The 21,462-nt window shown below is 48.2% G+C and overlaps 3 protein-coding genes across 4 annotated transcripts in view; 2 read left to right on the plus strand and 1 right to left on the minus strand.

Annotated features, from left to right (window-relative positions):
- Window positions 1-3,663, minus strand: LOC138765783 (ER membrane protein complex subunit 3-like). The gene is made up of 8 exons (XM_069942835.1): window positions 3,481-3,663; window positions 2,524-2,581; window positions 1,762-1,855; window positions 1,578-1,682; window positions 1,286-1,367; window positions 1,135-1,214; window positions 353-435; window positions 1-180 (listed from the first exon to the last, which is right to left on the minus strand). The coding sequence occupies exons 1-8, from the start codon at window positions 3,633-3,635 to the stop codon at window positions 85-87; spliced, it is 753 nt and encodes a 250-aa protein (XP_069798936.1). The 5' UTR covers window positions 3,636-3,663; the 3' UTR covers window positions 1-84.
- Window positions 3,664-3,732: 69 nt separating this feature from the next.
- Window positions 3,733-11,799, plus strand: UXT (ubiquitously expressed prefoldin like chaperone). Its single transcript, XM_069942837.1, has 6 exons — window positions 3,733-3,871; window positions 5,323-5,404; window positions 6,333-6,400; window positions 10,802-10,909; window positions 11,343-11,406; window positions 11,588-11,799. Exons 1-6 carry the CDS (start codon window positions 3,810-3,812, stop codon window positions 11,633-11,635), a joined length of 432 nt encoding a protein of 143 aa, XP_069798938.1. The 5' UTR covers window positions 3,733-3,809; the 3' UTR covers window positions 11,636-11,799.
- Window positions 11,800-16,151: 4,352 nt separating this feature from the next.
- Window positions 16,152-21,462, plus strand: part of LOC138802926 (properdin-like) — a 67,480-nt gene continuing 62,169 nt past the window's right edge. The window contains exons 1-4 of one of the 2 annotated variants that reach the window (XM_069986692.1): window positions 16,152-17,747; window positions 18,153-18,361; window positions 20,150-20,581; window positions 21,012-21,419. In XM_069986692.1, the coding sequence (XP_069842793.1) occupies window positions 17,642-17,747; window positions 18,153-18,361; window positions 20,150-20,581; window positions 21,012-21,419 (1,155 nt within the window). In that variant the 5' untranslated portion in view covers window positions 16,152-17,641. The remainder of the gene's footprint in view (window positions 17,748-18,152; window positions 18,362-20,149; window positions 20,582-21,011; window positions 21,420-21,462) is intronic. The other variant, XM_069986690.1, reaches the window with a different exon arrangement.

Consider the following 21,462-nt stretch of genomic DNA (forward strand, 5'->3'; position numbering starts at 1 on the left):
TTAATATATTACTGCACTTTAATTTGGCAATTTTATAAGAAAAATACTGTGTACAATGGTCGAGTCTCTTTGGCTGCACAGAAATTACTGTTCCAAGTTCAGGTCCCTAGAGACGAGATCTTCCTCCACGTTCTCCAGTGCCCAGTGATGTTCTGTGATCTCCATGGCTTCCCATTCAGCCTAAACACAAGAGAACGTATAAAGCAGACCTTCACCTATGACATAACTATTATGTCTGGGCTACCATGGGGGTGTTATAATATCAGCAGAATGGTGCACACATCTTACATACTCATCTCAGCAAAATTGGCAAGAGCACTGTGCAGTATTGAGGATTTCAGGGTGTGCTTACTTTAAAGGCTTTATTGGTGTCTTGCGGTACGGCCATAGCCGCTCCTGTCATCTGGTCCTGCATGATACGACTCTGGTCAGCAGCTGGAAGGCAGACACAAGGCCAAGAGGTTATATGTTACCCAAGAGGAGTTGGAAGAAGAGTCTATGATAGTAAAATGTAACCTGCAGCATTACAGCTGTCACAGAACTGCGACTCTCTGGAGATATGAGAGAGCTGGAATCCCAGGCTGCAAACCACATCATTTCCTATACAAAGAGATGCAGGAGGTACACTATGCCCCATGTGTCTACTTATGGTGCGTTCACACGTACAGGATCCGCAGCGATTCTGTGTCTATGGCCTTATGTACTAGCAGTGGATTTTTCATTCTGCTGCAAGAATGTAAAGCCCCTTTACACTTAACTCTGCAGCTGCCGGACTAATACCTTACCTGGCCACGCTCCCGCTCGCTTCTCAGGCTCTCATCTAGGGAGCCGGGAGCCTGAGAATCAAGCAGGAGCATGGGCCAGGCAGGGATCACTTGAGGGCTGGGATCTTGCCAATAGACCAGCACAGATGGACATTTTAGGCCATTTATATATCACTATCAGATTTGACAGTGGCATTTAAGTGGTTAGATAGCCGAGGGCGGAGATCGGCCTGCACCCACAAATAGCTGCAGTGACCCCTCTCTGAACCCCCCTAGTGGCGCCATGATGTAAATATTCGTCATATGTCATTAAGGGTTAAGTTTATGATTGGAGTTTAAATATCTTGCTATAGGTAGACGTGTCACTCACCATTGTCCTGGCCCAGTATCAGTGTGTACATGCTCCGCAGGCCAAACACGTTGAGGAAATACCAGGATGCAGAGCTGACCCTACAAGAAACCCACAGGTCAGATTTACGGCTGAATCAAGCTGCAGGGATATTGGCAGAGGGTAGACTTACCAGGACGCGTCGAGAGACGCAAGCTCGATGCCCCGCTGTAACATGGGCTTAAATCGCAGGGTCAGGGGAAACGGAACCTTAGCTGGAAAGACAAAATACAAGACATGTCAGGTCTGTGCATCACCCAAGGAGGCCCCAGACCTCAGTAGCATCATCCTCAAACAGAGAAGTTATGGGAAAACTGTTTGGTAGTAATCTACTCCCCTGTACACAGATGACCAATTACAAGGCCAAAGCCTGATGCTGCACTACTGAGACTCTATGGCGTGGTTGTTTGACGTTTTGGTCTTACTTGTAAGGAAGCCTGAGAAGGCCCAGTTGATCCATCCTCCGATGAGGATCATGGGGAGGACGTTGGTGAGGTTTCCCTTCATCATCTCCGTCATCATGGTGGGGTCTGTGCATTGGCAGAAGAAGAAGATGAATGAGGTGTGGGTCTATATCAGGAGGTGGACACTGAGCGGCGCTCTACCTACCAGTCATCGGGTTCCTTTGTACCACTTTCCTCTTGGTTTTCTTGAAGAAGCCGGTCTCTGCATCATTGAAATAGAACTTCCTCATGAGAAACGACTTGGGGCAAAAGAAGAGAAGAGGTTGTCACTTAGAAGAACAGTCACGTAGCCCATTCACAAGTGACAGGGGCCCAGTAACCAACCCCTCCCACCCAAAGAAGTGACTTAGGGGCCTATTCCACAGATAGATATTGTCCCGATTCGGCCAAATATTGCTCTGTGGAATAGAGACAACGATCAGCCGATGATCTTGTCATCGGCTGATCGTTTACGTGGAATAGTGATGCGCAGCCGGCCACCGACGATTTCACAATCATCATACTTTACCTAACCATGCTGCATGTCTTCTCCTTCGCTCCTTCTTCCTCCCGGTCCCGCGCACAGCAGCAGCTTCAGAGCAGCCAGTCTGAGCTGAAAGACCGCTCAGCCAATCACTGGCCAGGACAGCCGCGGCCAGTCAGCTCAGACAGGCTGCTCCGAAGCTGCTGCTGCTGCGCGCGGGACCGGGAGAAGCAGTGCAGGAGAAGACATGCAGCATGGTTAGGTAAAGTATGATGTTTAAACAAGGGCTGCAAAGCCATCGGTAACTATGTCCCTGCAGCCCTCACTAAACGATAATCGGGCCCAGTAAACGAACACCGATCTAGCAGATCGGCGCTCGTTTACATTATTGATTGGGCCCCCCATTGGCCCGTGGAATATATACATGGATGACATCGGACCCACCTGCTTCGGGATGTATTTCCCATTTTCCCGGAGGATTCGGCTTCGGATGAGAACCTGACTGAGGGATAAAAGGGGAACACCGGGTCAGATATATGGTAAGCAGGGAAAGGGCCACAGATAGGAGGGGAGAGGGGAAGCAACCGAGGGGCCACCGACTACAGAGGAGGAGGAAGGGCAAAAGAGAGGCTGAAGATGGGAAATGAGGAGGAGGAGGAGGGACAACAACCGAGGGGCAGAGGAAAGGAGAGGAGACACAACCAAGGGGCTAAAGACGGGAGAGGAGGAGCAACAACAACTGAGAGGCAGAAGAAAGGAGAGGAGACACAACCAAGGGGCTAAAGACGGGAGGAGAGCAGTCACCAATACTGTATAATAAAGAGCTGACAGTTCAGGGGTCACACAGGGGGTGTAGGTAGATAGATAGAGAGCGCTTACAGTTTGGGCAGGGAGTATATAGGGAGCCCACAGCTCACAGAGGGGATACATGTATATATATAGCGCACAGTTCAGAGATCACACAGGGTGTGTATATTATATATCTCACAGGTCAGGTGGTCACCCAGGGTATATAGGGAGCCCACAGGGGGTCACACAGTGGGTGTGTGTATATATATATATATAGGCTCTGGGGTCACACAGGGGGTGTATATCATATTATATATATATATATATATATAATCTCTGGGGTCAGGCAGGGTATATTACATGGCACAGCCCCGCCTCCCACCTGTCACACAGGGGGTGTATATCTCAGACTCACACACATATATATATATATATATTATAGGCTCTGGGTCACACAGGGGGTGTATATTACATATATATATTACATGGCACAGCCCCGCCTCCCACCTGTCACTCAGGGGGTGTATATCTCACACACATATATATATATATATATATATATACTCTCTGGGTCAGGCAGGGTATATTACATGGCACAGCCCCGCCTCCCACCTGTCACTCAGGGGCTCCAGCTCGGTCTTCTTCTCCCCCTGCAGCAGCCGGGTGACATGGTGCCTGAGGAGGCCGCTGAAGAAGGTGATGAACACGATGGGTAACACCACCCACAGCCTTATACTGGAGTCCAGCAGTAACTCCGGACTCGCCATCTTGCCTGGCAGGAAGAAGCGGAAAGACACTGAACACTTCCGGTTCGTTACTTCCTCCAGGAACAATCATGGCGGCGGCGGTGCCTAATACGTCATTACTAGTCATGTGACTGGAGGAGCGCTCCGTGACGTCAGAGCCTGCGCGGTGTCGGCGGCCTCGGGGCTTCTCCCGTGATGGAGGAGAAGGTGCTGAGGTACGAGGCGTTCGTGACGGACACTCTGCAGCGAGACCTCAGGTGTGTACCACGTGACACCGGGGGGACGGTCATGTGACCTGACCCAGCCACGTGACTCCAAATGTGCAGCTCGTTAGAGATGATTTATACACAGGACTCTCCTCACATATAGGTCATATGTGTATATACACAGAGTGCCAGCCATAGCCCTTATATACAGTGCCAGCCATAGCCCCAATATACAGTGCCAGCCATAGCCCCTATATACAGTGCCAGCCATAGCCCCTATATACAATGCCAGCCATAGCCCCTATATACAGTGCCAGCCATAGCCCTTATATACAATGCCAGCCATAGCCCTTATATACAATGCCAGCCATAGCCCCTATATATAGTGCCAATCATAGCCCCTATATACAATGCCAACCATAGCCCCTATATACAATGCCAGTCATAGCCCCCATATACAGTGCCAGCCATAGCCCCTATATACAGTGCCAGTCATAGCCCCCATATACAGTGCCAGCCATAGCCCCTATATACAGTGCCAATCAGTGATCTGTATGATCAGTGCCAGCCATAGCCCCTATATACAGTGCCAATCAGTGATCTGTATGATCAGTGCCAGCCATAGCCCCCTTATACAGTGCCAATCAGTGATCTGTATGATCAGTGCCAGCCATAGCCCCTATATACAGTGCCAATCAGTGATCTGTATGATCAGTGCCAGCCATAGCCCCCTTATACAGTGCCAATCAGTGATCTGTATGATCAGTGCCAGCCATAGCTCCTATATACAGTGCCAATCAGTGATCTGTATGATCAGTGCCAACCATAGCCCCTATATACAGTGCCAGCCATAGCCCCCATATACAGTGCCAGCCATAGCCCCTATATACAGTGCCAATCAGTGATCTGTATGATCAGTGCCAGCCATAGCCCCTATATACAGTGCCAATCAGTGATCTGTATGATCAGTGCCAGCCATAGCCCCCTTATACAGTGCCAATCAGTGATCTGTATGATCAGTGCCAGCCATAGCTCCTATATACAGTGCCAATCAGTGATCTGTATGATCAGTGCCAGCCATAGCCCCTATATACAGTGCCAGCCATAGCCCCCTTATACAGTGCCAGCCATGGCCCCATATACAGTGCCATCCATAGCCCCTATATAGAGTGCCAGCCATAGCCCCTATATACAGTGCCAGCCATAGCCCCCTTACACAGTGCCAGCCATAGCCCCATATACAGTGCCAGCCATAGCCCCTATATACAGTGCCAGCCATAGCCCCCATATAAAGTGCCAGCCATGCCCCCATATACAGTGCCAGCCATAGCCCCCATATACAGTGCCAGCCATAGCCCCCATATACAGTGCCAGCCATAGCCCCCATATAAAGTGCAAGCCATAGCCCCCATATACAGTGCCAGCCATAGCCCCCATATACAGTGTCAGTCAGTGTGATCAGTACCAGATATTAGTCAGTCTTTTTTTCTTCTCTTTCACAGGACGGTGCTGGAGAATCGTGACAGTGTGTATGAGAAGATCAGCCAGTACCTGCAGCTAAAGAACGTCATCGAGAAGCTGCAGGTGCCGGAATTACTTCCTTAAAGCCTTTGGGTTTTATAGGGAACCATCCAGTGTCCTATATAGAGCAATCTGCTCCAATAGGGGTCACAGCGCAGGCGTAACATGGATAGTAAAATACGACATGGAGAGAGAGGAGCGGCTGCACATCACAGCTATGATTGACACTAATGCCGCTAGGCTATGTTTAAAAACCAACGCCAGGATGTTGGTATATAATTTGATCAAACCATATTGCCCCATGTACCACGTGCAGGTCTCCTGGTTCACAGGGGTCCCTACGCTATCTCCACACTGTGTCGGTCAGCGACCGCCACCCCCGCAAAGCATGGGTTGGCGGTAAGCACTTGTGTACATACTGTATGGTAAGTACCTCCTTTGATTCTCCCATTCTACCTGCAGGAGTAATGGTGAGAGGTAAGAGCTTGTTCACACTTGTGTTGTTTGGCGCCACTCTCTCCATCTGTGGGGTTCGGGGGGGCCATTTGGGGTTTGGCCCTGTGACATTGGGGTTGCAGGCCATTCCGTGGCCCCCCTTCCCTGCTTGCGCACACTTTGCGGGGTTTGTGTTCGCTGACCGGCACAGTGTTGTTTGGTTAGGTACTCGTGTATCAGAGACCTGCACGTTGGTACATGAGGCAATATGGTTTGATCAAATTATATACTTATTATAACTTCTGATGTTGGTTTTTAATGTAGCTGAACAAGCTTTCGTGTCAGCCATGGGTGCGATGTGCAGCAATTTCTGTCTCTTTGGCTTGTAACATGGATAGTGCAGCTGCCTTCGCCCCCTATTGGCAGTAAATATAAATTACATCCCAGCCCATAGGAGATGGGGGATCTGTAGCCGCTGTTGCCCCTCTCTCGTGGTATAGACCCCCCTTCTGTGTTATGTCCTTGTGTTCATGAAATCCTTGTTATGTTCTTACAGGAGCTGGAGTCCGGACCCCTCCAGACACAGGTCGACTTGGGCTGTAATTTCTATGTAAACGCTGAGGTGTGAGTGACCACTACTACTCTACCCAATATCCTCTCTCCCTAACATGCATCATATACACAGCATTAACTCTGAACTCTCATACCCAGTATACACTTATGTCATTGAAGAACATCATAGTCATCCTCTCCCCAGCCTAAAATGGCTGATAACAGGGAACAGTAGCGCCACCACATCCTATCCACATTTATCACAGTGCTGCAGTTATGCTGATGTATCATACTCATCCTCTGCTCCATACTCATCCTCTGCTCCATACTCATCCTCTGCTCCATACTCATCCTCAGCTCCATACTCATCCTCTGCTCCATACTCATCTTCTGCCCCATACTTATGCTCAGCTCCATACTCATCCTCTGCTCCATAACCATTCTCTGCTTCATACTCATCCTCTGCTTCATACTAACCTTTAGCCCCATACTCATCCTCAGCCCTATACTAATGGCTCTGCTTCATACTCATCCTATGCTCCATACTCATCCTCTGCCCCATCCTCTTCCCCATACTCATCCTCTGCCCCATACTCATCCTCTGCTCCATACTATCCTCAGCTCCATACTCATCCTCTGCTCCATACTCATCCTCTGCTCCATACTCATCCTCTACTCCATACTCATCCTCTTCCCCATAATCATCCTCAGCTCCATACTCATCCTCTGCCACATCATCTTCCCCATAATCATCCTCAGCTCCATACTCATCCTCTGCTTCATACTAACCTTTAGCCCCATACTCATCCTTAGCCCTATACTAATGGCTCTGCTCCATACTCATCCTCTGCTCCATACTCATCCTCTGCCCCATACTCATCCTCTGCCCCATACTCATCCTCTGCTCCATACTCATCCTCTGCTCCATACTCATCCTCTGCTCCATACTCATCCTCTGCTCCATACTCATCCTCTGCTCCATACTCATCCTCTACTCCATACTCATCCTCTGCCTCATACTCATCCTCTGCCTCATACTCATCCTCAGCTCCATACTCATCCTCTACTCCATACTCATCCTCTGCTCCATACTCATCCTCAGCTCCATACTCATCCTCTGCCACATCCTCTTCCCCATACTCATCCTCAGCTCCATACTCATCCATTGCTCCATACTCATCCTCTGCTCCATACTCATCCTCTGCTCCATACTCATCATCAGCTCCATACTCATCCTCTGCTCCATACTCATCCTCTGCTCCATACTCAGCCTCTGCTCCATACTCATCCTCTGCTCCATACTCATCCTCAGCTCCATACTCATCCTCTGCTTCATACTAACCTTTAGCCCCATACTCATCCTTAGCCCTATACTAATGGCTCTGCTCCATACTCATCCTCTGCTCCATACTAATCCTCTTCCCCATACTCATCCTCTGCTCCATACTCATCCTCAGCTCCATACTCATCCTCTGCTCCATACTCATCCTCTGCTCCATACTCATCCTCTGCCCCATATTCATCCTCTGCTCCATACTATCCTCAGCTCCATACTCATCCTCTGCTCCATACTTATCCTCTGCCCCATACTCATCCTCTGCTCCATACTCATCCTCTGCCCCATACTCATCCTCTGCTCCATACTCATCCTCAGCTCCATACTCATCCTCTGCTCCATACTCATCCTCTGCTCCATACTCATCCTCTGCTCCATACTCATCCTCTGCTCCATACTCATCCTCTGCTCCATACTCATCCTCTGCCCCATATTCATCCTCTGCTCCATACTATCCTCAGCTCCATACTCATCCTCTGCTCCATACTCATCCTCTGCTCCATACTCATCCTCTGCCCCATACTCATCCTCTGCTCCATACTCATCCTCTGCTCCATACTCATCCTCTGCTCCATACTCATCCTCTACTCCATACTCATCCTCTGCCTCATACTCATCCTCAGCTCCATACTCATCCTCTACTCCATACTCATCCTCTGCTCCATACTCATCCTCAGCTCCATACTCATCCTCTGCCACATCCTCTTCCCCATACTCATCCTCAGCTCCATACTCACCAATGCTCCATACTCATCCATTGCTCCATACTCATCCTTTGCTCCATACTCATCCTCAGCTCCATACTCATCCTCAGCTCCATACTCATCCTCTGCTCCATACTCAGCCTCTGCTCCATACTCATCCTCTGCTCCATACTCATCCTCAGCTCCATACTCATCCTCTGCTTCATACTAACCTTTAGCCCCATACTCATCCTTAGCCCTATACTAATGGCTCTGCTCCATACTCATCCTCTGCTCCATACTAATCCTCTTCCCCATACTCATCCTCTGCTCCATACTCATCCTCAGCTCCATACTCATCCTCTGCTCCATACTCATCCTCTGCTCCATACTCATCCTCTGCTCCATACTCATCATCAGCTCCATACTCATCCTCTGCTCCATACTCATCCTCTGCTCCATACTCATCCTCTGCTCCATATTCATCCTCAGCTCCATACTCATCCTCTGCTTCATACTCATCCTCTGCTCCATACTAATCCTCTTCCCCATACTCATCCTCTGCCCCATATTCATCCTCTGCTCCATACTATCCTCAGCTCCATACTCATCCTCTGCTCCATACTTATCCTCTGCCCCATACTCATCCTCTGCTCCATACTCATCCTCTGCTCCATACTCATCCTCTGCCCCATACTCATCCTCTGCTCCATACTATCCTCAGCTCCATACTCATCCTCTGCTCCATACTCATCCTCTGCCCCATACTCATCCTCTGCTCCATACTCATCCTCTGCTCCATACTCATCCTCTGCTCCATACTCATCCTCTGCTCCATACTCATCCTCTGCTCCATACTCATCCTCTGCTCCATACTCATCCTCAGCTCCATACTCATCCTCTGCCACATCCTCTTCCCCATACTCATCCTCAGCTCCATACTCATCCATTGCTCCATACTCATCCATTGCTCCATACTCATCCTCTGCTCCATACTCATCCTCAGCTCCATACTCATCCTCAGCTCCATACTCATCCTCTGCTCCATACTCATCCTCTGCCACATCCTCTTCCCCATACTCATCCTCAGCTCCATACTCATCCATTGCTCCATACTCATCCATTGCTCCATACTCATCCTCTGCTCCATACTCATCCTCAGCTCCATACTCATCCTCAGCTCCATACTCATCCTCAGCTCCATACTCATCCTCTGCTCCATACTCATCCTCTGCTCCATACTCATCCTCTGCTCCATACTCATCCTCTGCTCCATACTCATCCTCAGCTCCATACTCATCCTCTGCTTCATACTAACCTTTAGCCCCATACTCATCCTCTGCCCCATATTCATCCTCTGCTCCATACTATCCTCAGCTCCATACTCATCCTCTGCTCCATACTCATCCTCTGCCCCATACTCATCCTCTGCTCCATACTCATCCTCTGCCCCATACTCATCCTCTGCTCCATACTCATCCTCTGCTCCATACTCATCCTCTGCTCCATACTCATCCTCTGCCCCATACTCATCCTCTGCTCCATACTCATCCTCTGCTCCATACTCATCCTCTGCTCCATACTCATCCTCTACTCCATACTCATCCTCTACTCCATACTCATCCTCTGCCTCATCCTCATCCTCTGCCTCATACTCATCCTCAGCTCCATACTCATCCTCTACTCCATACTCATCCTCTGCTCCATACTCATCCTCAGCTCCATACTCCTCCTCTGCCACATCCTCTTCCCCATACTCATCCTCAGCTCCATACTCATCCATTGCTCCATACTCATCCATTGCTCCATACTCATCCTCTGCTCCATACTCATCCTCAGCTCCATACTCATCCTCTGCTCCATACTCATCCTCTGCTCCATACTCATCCTCTGCTCCATACTCATCCTCTGCTCCATACTCATCCTCTGCTCCATACTCATCCTCTGCTCCATACTCATCCTCTGCTCCATACTCATCCTCTGCTTCATACTCATCCTCTGCTCCATACTCATCCTCTGCCCCATACTCATCCTCAGCTCCATACTCATCCTCAGCTCCATACTCATCCTCTGCTCCATACTCATCCTCTGCTCCATACTATCCTCAGCTCCATACTCATCCTCAGCTCCATACTCATCCTCTACTCCATACTCATCCTCTGCTCCATACTCATCCTCAGCTCCATACTCATCCTCTGCCCCATACTCATCCTCTGCTCCATACTCATCCTCTGCTCCATACTCATCCTCTACTCCATACTCATCCTCTGCCTCATACTCATCCTCTACTCCATACTCATCCTCTGCCGCATCCTCTTCCTCATAATCATCCTCATCTCCATATTCATCCTTTGCTCCATACTCATCCTCAGCTTCATCCTCCGGCCCATACTCATTCTCAGTTTCCTACTCATCCTCTGCTCCATACTCATCCTCTGCTTCTTTCCTCTGCAGCCCAGACTCCTCCAGGATATTTGTGGCTTTGGGCTTTGGATTCTTCGCTGAGCTGACTCTGGATGAAGCTCTCAGGTTCATCGAGAAGAAGAACAAAATGCTGACAGAGTAAGGAGGGTCATGTGACTGCCTGAGTCTCCAGTGTAAATAGGTGCAGCCATAGTGTATCCTGTCCCACCCTCCATGGCTTTCATGGCCTTTTGTCTAGTGTTGGTTGTTCTCAGTTAGTCTGGATATGTCTGAATCACATTTATCTAATCTAGAATTTTACATAATCTACATTTTTCTTGGCTTGTAAATGGGATTGGATTTCTCTAGGCCTGTCTAGTCTTGTGTTGTATAGGTGTGTGTAGGCTACTTTTCGCCATTCTAGATGTTTCTAGGCTGTTCCTGTCTACTCTATGTTATGTAGGTTTGTCTTGTGTATATGACACTAGAAGAGTGAAGACTAAACAAATTAAGATTGCACAAGACAAGACTAGACAGGCTAATTATGGACTAGTCTTGACTATAATAGTACATGTATCTTTGCTTTTTTCAGAATCAGCGAAAATTTGACCAAAGATGCTACAAATATAAAGGCCCATATCAGACTGGTTCTGGAGGTGAGACCCCCGGGGAGATAGAGGTGGACTGTACGGGTGGAGGTGTAAATTCTGAAACATTGCATCCCGATGACCAATACCCTATGATACAGTATACATGACACACATAACATTAGTCTCAGCTGCTTAAGACGTCACTAGATTGATGTTTTTTGATTGATTTTTTTTTTTTTTTTTCCAGGGTCTGCGAGAATTACAGAATCTGCCCAATGAGCCAGAGAATGAGTGATAGAGGCCGGAGGAGAGTTACAGAGGAGGCATGGGGTGTAAGCACATATATGTCTGTCTATAGTACATACACAGCGCCGGTGCTTGTACTTCTGTCCAGTCCAGAGTCCAGCGCCAATAAGGATTATCAGAAAATAAGTGTGAAATAAACATTATTGCTTGTTTTGTGCAGTTTGAAAATTAATTAACATACAGATTTGGGGAGTACTTTATTATACTCCAGAGCTGCACTCACTGCTGGTGGGGTCACTGTGTACATACATTACCGTACAGATCCTCAGTTACATCCTGTATTATACTCCAGAGCTGCACTCATAATTCTGCTGTTGAGGTCACTGTGTACATACATTACATTACTGATCCTGTACAGATTCTGAGTTACATCCTGTATTATACTCCAGAGCTGCACTCACTATTCTGCTGGTGGGGTCACTGTGTACATACATTACATTACTGATCCTGTACAGATCCTGAGTTACATCCTGTATTATACTCCAGAGCTGCACTCACTACTCTGCTGTTGAGGTCAGTGTGTACATACATTACATTACATTACTGATCCTGAGTTACATCCTGTAGATCTTTTATTTAAAAAATATATAACATTACCACAACAAACCGAGAATATAAATAACATAACTGTACAATATATACAAGGCCATAAACTTATTGGCTGGTCCAGCCTTACACTCACCACTGTATTATCCCGCAGACTAAGGCACCTTCAAGGTAGAGCACCTCCAAAGACAAGAGGCCCTACCATTCCTCAGCCTCTTGTACTCCAAAGAGCGCGCCTTCACCAGGTCACCGAGTGTGCCCCCAACCACCTCATCCACAGGGGGCGCTGTGCCCCTAGCCACCCCATCCACAGGGAGGATTTTCCACTGTGTCGATATTAAACTCCGCACACTTCATGTTTAGTACCTGACCACTATGCTGACTAGGAATAAAGTGCTCCGGTCCCAGCCACCAAGGTTTCTGAATGCTCCATAGGCCCATTCCGCATAGGAGAGACAGACCAACCTGGGCCACCCGATGGAAGCGCCACCCTGTTGTAAACCTCTGTATTAAAGGGACAATGAAGCAGAAAATGCTCCATGCTTTCCAGCATGCCTCCACACTCCTCCCGGGGACATCCCCGATCCTCAGAGCTCCTGCACACTCCTCCCCGGGACATCCCCGATTCTCAGAGCTCCTGCACACTCCTCCCGGGGACATCCCCGATTCTCAGAGCTCCTGCACACTCCTCCCGGGGACATCCCCGATCCTCAGAGCTCCTGCACACTCCTCCCGGGAACATCCCCGATCCTCAGAGCTCCTGCACACTCCTCTCGGGGACATCCCCGATCCTCAGAGCTCCTGCACACTCCTCCCGGGGACATCCCCGATCCTCAGAGCTCCTGCACACTCCTCCCGGGGACATCCCCGATCCTCAGAGCTCCTGCACTTCAGATTGTCCCTCACATACAGTTTCACATGAAAGCAAACGAAGCCAAGTCCCAAACTTTAAGGGGATCCTAATGGAATTCAATAGGCCCAAACCAACCTCCAGATCCCGGCTTGGGCAATTCTTGAGCACCAGTGGTTTTTGGAAATGAGATGACAGGACCCTATTGTCAAGGAATTTCCTCGACAGAGTCCTAATCTCCCACATCCCCAAACCCCACCGACGAATGACCTTCAGAACCAGGGTAGCATATGCCGGAAGATGCCCGTGTGGTGTGCAGAGATCCTTCACTTGCCCTCCTGTCTCCCATTCCTGGAAGAAAGGCCGAAACCATCCCCTACAGGAGAATACCCACGGAGGAGCCCTCTCTTTCCAGAGGTTTGCAATGTTGGTCTTAAGAAATGTATTCACAAGGAACACCACGGGGTTGACCTTACACAACCCCCTTGTCTCCTCGCACGGTAAGTAACCTCCCTCTTGAATAGGTTCAGTCTATTCCCCCATAACAGCTGGAAGAACACACTGTAGACCCGAGTCCAGAGAGGTTCTGGCAAAATGCAAACACTGCCCAGATATATCAGTAAAGGGAGCAGGAATGTTTTGATCAGATTAACCCTTCCACTGATCCACCTTAGTGGCCATCTTAAAGAGGTTCTCCAGTGGAAAGCTTTTTCCCAGTAATTAAAACACATTACAAAGTTATATAACTTTTTAATATGCTTCAATCACCTATCTGTCCCCCTTCCCTAATTTTTCCCCCCTCAATCCCCCACCAGGAAGTGAAGTAAACCCATTCTTACAAGATGACTGTTGACCCCAGGAAGCAATTTTGTGACAATGACATCATCAAGAGGGAGGTGGGTCTAAGCCCTGTTAAGTCAGCCTCCCTTTGTCAGATGACTCAGGTTGCTCAGCTCTGAATGGCTGAGCAAGCTGTAAGCCATCTAACAGTTTTACAGAGTCAGGGTCCATTTACACAGAAAGATTATCTGCCAAAGATCTGAAGCCAAAGCCAGGAACAGACTATAAACAGAGATAAGGTCATAAAGAAAACCCTGAGATCTCTCCTCTTTTTAAATCCATTCCTGGCTTCAAATCTTTGGCAGATAATCTCTCTGTGTAAATGGACCCTTATACATCACAGGAAACAAAGTGCATCATGGGAAAGCCCAAACCAGGAAGTAAAGAAAAAATGAAGACACAAACTGGAGGATCAGGGACCTGTAAACAGCAGTAAATTCAAATGAAGACAGACTCCGGAGGGATGGTAAATGTAAAAACTATGATTGATTGTTTTTCAGAGTACCCCTTTAAGCCTGCTCTCCCAGTTTTGCTTGGGGCAATTCCCTTGGCCAAATTCCATGCCGAGGACTTTTGCAGACTCCTGGGGCTTTGGAAGGGTGTCCAGGAGATCAAATCCAAGATCTCCACCTCCCAGCCAGAGACTCTCTCAGAGTAGCGATCCACCTCTGACATCACCCATTGCACTTCCTCTTGCCAGGAGACAAATACGGTGACATCATTGGCATACGCTACCACCCTCAAAGTGGAATCTGGTACCTCCTGTATTATACTCCAGAGCTGCACTCACTATTCTGCTGGTGGGGTCACTGTGTACATACATTACATTGCTGATCATTAGTTACATCCTGTATTATATATTTGTGGTAAAGCTAGGAGATAATATAACTGCTCCAGTGTGAGTTGTCACCCAGCTTTCCCTCAGCTCTGAGCAGCACATCTCTGTCTCCCATTTTAGTCCAGGTTTGCCATTCTGACCCCTAGCTAAACTATGTGCCAATCCCCATCTCGGTCTTCACCCAGCTTTCCCAGAAATACAGACTTTATGTAGGAGGACGCCTCAAGGACGTACTGGGGAATGGTTACCCTGGAGGAGGAAAAGCAGTTATGGCCAATAGAAGGGATAAGTGCCTATGTTCAGATGGTCGCCATTACTGATAATAATTTTGATGTGTATGGTTTGATGCTTGGATAACGGCATCAAAGGGGTTAAATAATGTTCGCCTATGAGGACGCCTACCTGCAGGAAAAGGGTTAATCCCCATTTTTCTTTCCATTGGCAGCGCTTTCTCTCTGTTACCATGGAGACCAGGCCTTGTCGCTGCTTGGCGCATACATAGAGTCACCTCCACACAAACAAGTCTTATTCTAACGGTGAATGTGCCCGCAGCCCTCCCCGGTGAGGCGGACCGAGCCTCCTATGGCGCTGACAATAGCGGGCACTGGGGAAAGGGGGGGGGTCGCCACGCTGTCATCTCTTCTATACCATAGGAGGGTATATGTATACCTGCATTCACACTAGTATATTACGATTCTGTAATTTTTTTTTTTTTTCGTTATGGCAGAATCCTGTCATAAGTTCAATCGAACAAGATTTAAAGGGGGACTCCACTTTACATGGGGTTCATAGTGTAACGTTTTGAAAAGTCTTCATCATGTACAGGGTCTCAGCTGGTTGTCGCTGTGTGGAGCCTTGTCCCGGTCGTGTTGCGGTTGCCATATGTGAGAAGGATTGGGACAGGAGGGATTTTCAGCTTCTGGATATAAACAAGAATGTTCCTATTCACTGACAGGAAGCGGGGGAGACATTCCCGGTCGCCTCTCATGGGCTTTGGGTTCCTTACAGGGGGTCACTAGGTGTATGTAAATAGACTGTTGCCATGGGAGTATGAAGCAGTTGTCCTTAGCAACCAATCAGGTGGCAACTTTCACTTTCTAAGAAGGATGGGGAACCTCCAGCCTATCAGCTGTTGCAAAACTACAATGCCCATCATGCCTGGACAGACTTTGGCTGTAGGGAATTGTAGTTTTGCAACAGCTGGAAGGCAGAAGGTTCCCTATCGCTGGGCTTAGAGCTTCCATATAATTGGTTGCTATGGGCAACTGCTCCCCTTTGAGTTTGATAAGTTTCATGCTTTGTGGGAGACAAGGGGTTAATACATAAACCATGGCTGCCAGTCAGTCATCACTGCGGTTTGCATGTGGTTTTGTAAACCGTTTGTCGCCATTTATTATATCGTGATCTTATACCCTTATCCAATAGTCCAGCATAGTACTGAAGGATACAGAAGATCAGGAGAGTCCTGACTGATCCAGAACATCCGCATCAGATCGCTCCGTTATACTTAATCACGATCCAGCTTTCCTTTGGTCCTGAATGGCTAATTTTTATAGTGATGCAGGAGGGAAGCATACGCTTCCATGTGATGGCAGGATTGCCATTTAGTGCTATCCTTGTGAGGACTAACTATGAACTGTGTTGGTTTCCACCCAGCTTTCCTAGAACCCTGAAAAGCAAATATGCAGCAATACAGAAGAGGGAGACAACCACATCATATTGGGGCAGATATGTATTCACAACTCTGTGGGACTCACAACAGTGTAGTGGAGGTCACTCAGCTTTCCTAGGACCCTGAAGAGCAAATATGCAGCAATACAGAAGAGGGATGCATCACTCCATTTCTTGACAAATCTGCTACTCAGAACCCACAATGTGGGAACGATAGCTGTTATATTGGCGGTCACCCAGCTTTCCTAGAGCCCTGAGTAACATAATTGGGTAGATGCTGATACAGGAGAGCAAAATGCATCACTGGGCAGATTTTCAATTCAAGTGGAACCTATAATGTCTATCATATTGGTTGTTACCCAGCTTTCCTAGAAACCTGTAGGCTCCTTAGGTGATAATGGCAGCCATATTGGTTGTCACCCAGCTTTCCTAAAGAGCATGTAGACTTTTCAAGGGTCCAATGATAATGACAGTCTTATAGATTGTCCCCCAGCTTTCCTAATGCCCTATACACTTTTTCAGACTCCTGCAATATTGAGACCCATGTAGGTTGTCACCCAGCTTTCCTAGAGCCCAAATGGCTTTTCCGGAGTCCAGCAATATTTAGGCCATATAGGTTGTCACCCAGCTTTCCTAAAAACCTGTGGGCTTTCCAAGACTCCTGTGAGAATGAAAACAATATTAGTAGTCACCCAGCTTTCCTAGAGCCCTTTTAGCTTTTCAGGACTCCAGCAATAATGACGGCTATATTGGTTGTCACCCAGCTTTCCTAGAGCTCCAATGGCTTTTCTGTACTCTGTATTATTTTTAGGACTCTACTAACAATAACAGCCATATTGGTTATTACCCAGCTTTCCCAGAAGCAGACAGGTGAGCTGGGGGTCCATGTGTTTGCAGTGACTGGCCATGGACAGCGGGGGGCGTGCACTGTACGGCTGCTGTGCCCTCATCCAGTCTCCCCTCCTCTGTCGCCTCCCCTCTCCTCCTCCTGTGCTGCTGTGACGTCACACAGGATTCTCTCCTGTGTCTGCTGGGTGTATGGGAGAGGGGCAGACATTGGAAGAAAAAAAAAAAAAACAAGAAAAACAAGTAGGAGGCGGAGGAGAGTGTATGGGAGAGATGGAGACGAGAGGGAGGGAGGCAGGAAAACAGAGCGCTGCTGTCTAAACCAGGCCAGAAATCTTCACCTTCTCCTCCTCGCCTCTCCAGAGATCCAGGACAATGTTCCAGGCTGATTCCTCCGCAGCCTCATGGTTGCAGCAGGGACAGGCTGTCACTCAGAGACCCTTCAAGAGCAAAGTCGTCCAAATCCGCAAGACTTGTGTGGACAGGAGAGGCGCCTGAGACTGCAGACAGGTAGGGGGCCAAGGAGCCAAAAATATCTGGGGGTGACGGCCATCCTGGTGGGGTGCTGGTGCAAGAGGTAGGTCGGCGATGGATGTCAAAACATGTTGTGCTGTCAATCTGTTCCCTGCTCTACCTGTGCCCTTGTTCCTCCTCCCACGCTGTGGCTGCTCTGTGCCCGCTGCTTCTCGGCACCATGCATCTGTACGGTACCATGAGCAGCATGGCAGAGCGGTAGACTGACAGCATAGTCAGGTGAGAGCGAAACGCGTTGTGCCAACATCCACCCACATGTGTCCCTTCTCTGTCCTTCCACCGGTTGCTGCCCTCCTGTTAATGGTTAACTTTGTCATCCGCGTGTGTCTGTTTGTGTTGCATTCTTCCAGTGCCGCCTCATGCTTCTCCTTCTTCTGGCAGAGATGGACCCTTCCGGGACACTCTGGCAGTTTCTTCTGCAGTTGTTGGAGGAGCAGAATCATCGGCACCTCATCTCCTGGACGTCCAACGATGGAGAGTTCAAGCTGCTGGACGCCGAGGAGGTGGCACGGCTATGGGGCCTGCGCAAAAATAAGACCAATATGAATTACGACAAGCTGAGCCGGGCTCTGAGATATTACTACGACAAGGTGAGAGCGCCCCGGGAAAGTTGGGTGACTACCAAGATGGCCAATATTACAGCCTTGATGCATGCACCTGGCGTCTAATGTATTATACCACCACATCACTGCGTATATGTCATAGGTAGGTTTGCCATGCAGGAGCCTGGGAAAGCTGTGTTATAACCCGGCTTCATGTGGCTACAAACCCTGATACAGAACCGAAGAGGGGCATTCTGGGAGTTGTAGTCATCTTTTGCCCACAGTAGTAGTTCTCGTCATACTAGATGGTACCAAACTTTCCTGAATTGTGGAAATCCAAAGAGATCTGTCATTTTAGGTCATTTTTAATTTAATGCACAATAAATCTGATAATCGGGCAGGTATGGTCGAATTTTCCGGATTATTGGAATTGTCCATTGTTACTTTTAGATGGCGTCAGTAGTGAATCTCCAGCCTGTACAATGGTCTGCACTTGTGTCACTGTAAACCAAGCACTGGAGGTTGGTAGATGCCAGACAGCGATCTGCTAATCCGGCATGACCATTATTCTGGCAATGTATAGAATCCGTAGGTGAGAGACGCCGTTTGCAGGATCCTCGCTGTGCATCTGCTTTTGCAGTCCCCGTGCCCATCTGTGCGGTCATCCATGGGGGCATGCTTTGTAGCCATGGCATAGGTGAGACCACCCATAACAATAAGCGGCCAGCCATTTACATTTATATTTGACGGCTTTCCTTTAAGGGTTGGGGGAAAAAAATCTGGAAAAATATTTATACCGAAGCAAAACAGGATGTGTCATGAGTCATGACGGACATTGGCTGGACGAAGATCGCACTTCTTAAAGACACCGACCCCTTCAAGAAAACCAGAGCTGATACCCATAGCAACCAAAGAGACTACTGCTCTTTCATAAATGCAATGGAAATTGCTGTGGTTGCTATGAGTGACGCTTTAACCATAGCAACCAGTTAGATCACAACTTTTATTTTCTGATTGTAATCTGGTTGCTATGAGCAATGATTTGCCCTAAAGATGTTGGCCATAGCGACCAATGAGAGCACAGCTTTAATTTTCCCACTGTATTTTGATTGGCTGCTACGTGTAATGCTTAGATTGGAAGAAGTTTGCCATAGCAACCAAATAGTTTGTGTCTTTCTATCTCTGACTGTAATCTGGTTGCTATGGGGAATACTTCAACCTGAAGTAGTTGGTTATAGCAACCAATGGGATTAAGGCTGAATAGTTGCTATGGGAATGCCATTGAACTAAAGAAGTTGGTTATAGCAACCAATTAGATCATTAGCTTTCATTTTTACCCTGTAGTGTGATTGGTCTCTATAGGCAATGCTTTGACCTGAAGGTGTTGACCATAGCAACCATTTAGACCAGGGCTTTCCTGTTCTGACTGTAATCTGAGTGGTTGCTATGTGCAACTACTTCAGGTCAAAGCATCGCCCATAGCGACCAATCAGACTATAGGGTGAAAATGAAAGCTAACAATATAATTGGTTGCTATGACCAACTCCTTCAGTTCAATGTCATCCCATAGCAACTATTCAACCATAATCCCATTGGTCGCTATGACCAATTCCTGCAGGTAAAAGTGTTGCCCATAGCAACCAATGAGATTGTACTGTTCATTTTCTGACGGAAATCTGATTGGTTGCTTTGGATTAATAGTAATTAGAATTGGTTTAAATATGTAAGCAATCTGTCAGCAGTTAAACCTCTGTGTATGCTCGTACATTGACAGATTTGACAGATTTCCAAGATAATTTGCTAATTTTTTTACCCCATGTAATTGTGTCTTTTCAGAACATTATCAAGAAAGTTAGCGGGCAAAAGTTTGTGTACAAGTTTGTGTGTTACCCAGATCCCGGCAGCAGTGAACCTTCCAAGGAAGACACCAAATGTAGGGACTCTGTGAATGAACTGAGCCAGACCCCAAAACCCGGAGAGAGCTCCCCCTTTGTGCCCAAGATGGTGAGGAGCAGCCCCAAGACCAGCCGCAATGAGTACATGCGCTCTGGCCTCTACTCCACATTCACCATCCAGTCCCTGCAAGCTCCGCCGACTGCACAGCCCAAGGCTAACAAGCCGGACATCTTGCCTCCAGCCGAAACCCCCCCAATGCCAGAGGCCAAAGGTCAAAGCATCAGCATCCCGTCATATGAAGCCGTGGAGCAGGATGATGGAGACCTCTCCCTAGAAGTCAACATCCACAGCCCCAAGGAACTGCAGTTACATGTAATGTCAATGGAGGCCAGGAGATAGCGGGGAGGATGGGGGGAGTTGGGGGTCATAATGAGACAATAAGAATAGGGGGCCCTATAGCCAAAGTAGAATTGGGTCCAATGGAATTTGTAGTTTTGCCACAGCTGGAGAACCACAGGTTGGAGAACACTTTAAGAAAAAGGGAATGGGCATTAGAGATGGCGGCCAATCCCTCCCTATGGGGCAATGGGCACCGGACTCTTTACCTGGGGCAAAGAGCCCAAGTAAGAACACCACTCTACCCCCTTTGTTTACACCCTAGCCTGTGTTTTGTGGGCCCTTTAGCCACCAATATACAGCATATATCCTAGCGTCTAAGTAGAGTTAACCCTACATGAGTCCTGTTTCCCCGTCAGTCTGTCACTAGCTTGTGTCATGGTGTACGCTCTATCTTTCCCTATAGGTCACAGTTGATCCACCAACTCCTGACATTAAGGTGGAGGACCCTCTTGAAGACGCCTCAGCAGATGTTGAGGACCTCTCGGAGCCCCAGGTCTTTCTTGCTTCTCTACCAGATTTGAAGACCCCGACTTCTGATCAGCCTCTGGCCCAGGAGATATTGGTTGTCATCAACTCCCCCGAGAAGGAGGAGGAGGTGAAGGGCAAGACGGATTCTCAGGATGAGGAGAAGAAGGAGGAGACGTCTCTGCCGGTGTCATCCTCAGAAGGAGGACAGCCCGTAAAGGGGAAAAAGCCAAAGGACTTGGAAATTCCATTCTCTTCTGTGATAGGATCAGAGAAGATGAACACCGCCGTCAATTCCTTGCTGGCTCCTGGAAGTGCGTCTTCTGTCATCACTTCTCATTCTCTGGTAAGGAAAATGGTCGAGAGGGTGTAATTTAGGGTCCATTGGA

Source organism: Dendropsophus ebraccatus, chromosome 10 (genome assembly GCF_027789765.1).
Source record: "Dendropsophus ebraccatus isolate aDenEbr1 chromosome 10, aDenEbr1.pat, whole genome shotgun sequence".
Taxonomy (NCBI): domain Eukaryota; kingdom Metazoa; phylum Chordata; class Amphibia; order Anura; family Hylidae; genus Dendropsophus; species Dendropsophus ebraccatus.

Coding starts and splice junctions, on each gene's coding strand:
- UXT (XM_069942837.1), top strand. CDS start 3,810: ATGGAGGAGAAGGTGCTGAGGTACGAGGCGTTCGTGACGGACACTCTG. Junction 5,405..6,332: donor ACGTCATCGAGAAGCTGCAG/GTGCCGGAATTA, acceptor ATGTTCTTACAG/GAGCTGGAGTCCGGACCCCT. Junction 6,401..10,801: donor TTCTATGTAAACGCTGAGGT/GTGAGTGACCAC, acceptor TTTCCTCTGCAG/CCCAGACTCCTCCAGGATAT.
- LOC138765783 (XM_069942835.1), bottom strand. CDS start 3,635: ATGGCGAGTCCGGAGTTACTGCTGGACTCCAGTATAAGGCTGTGGGTG. Junction 2,582..3,480: donor CTGGAGCCCCTGAGTGACAG/GTGGGAGGCGGG, acceptor TTTATCCCTCAG/TCAGGTTCTCATCCGAAGCC. Junction 181..352: donor ACACCAATAAAGCCTTTAAA/GTAAGCACACCC, acceptor TCTTGTGTTTAG/GCTGAATGGGAAGCCATGGA.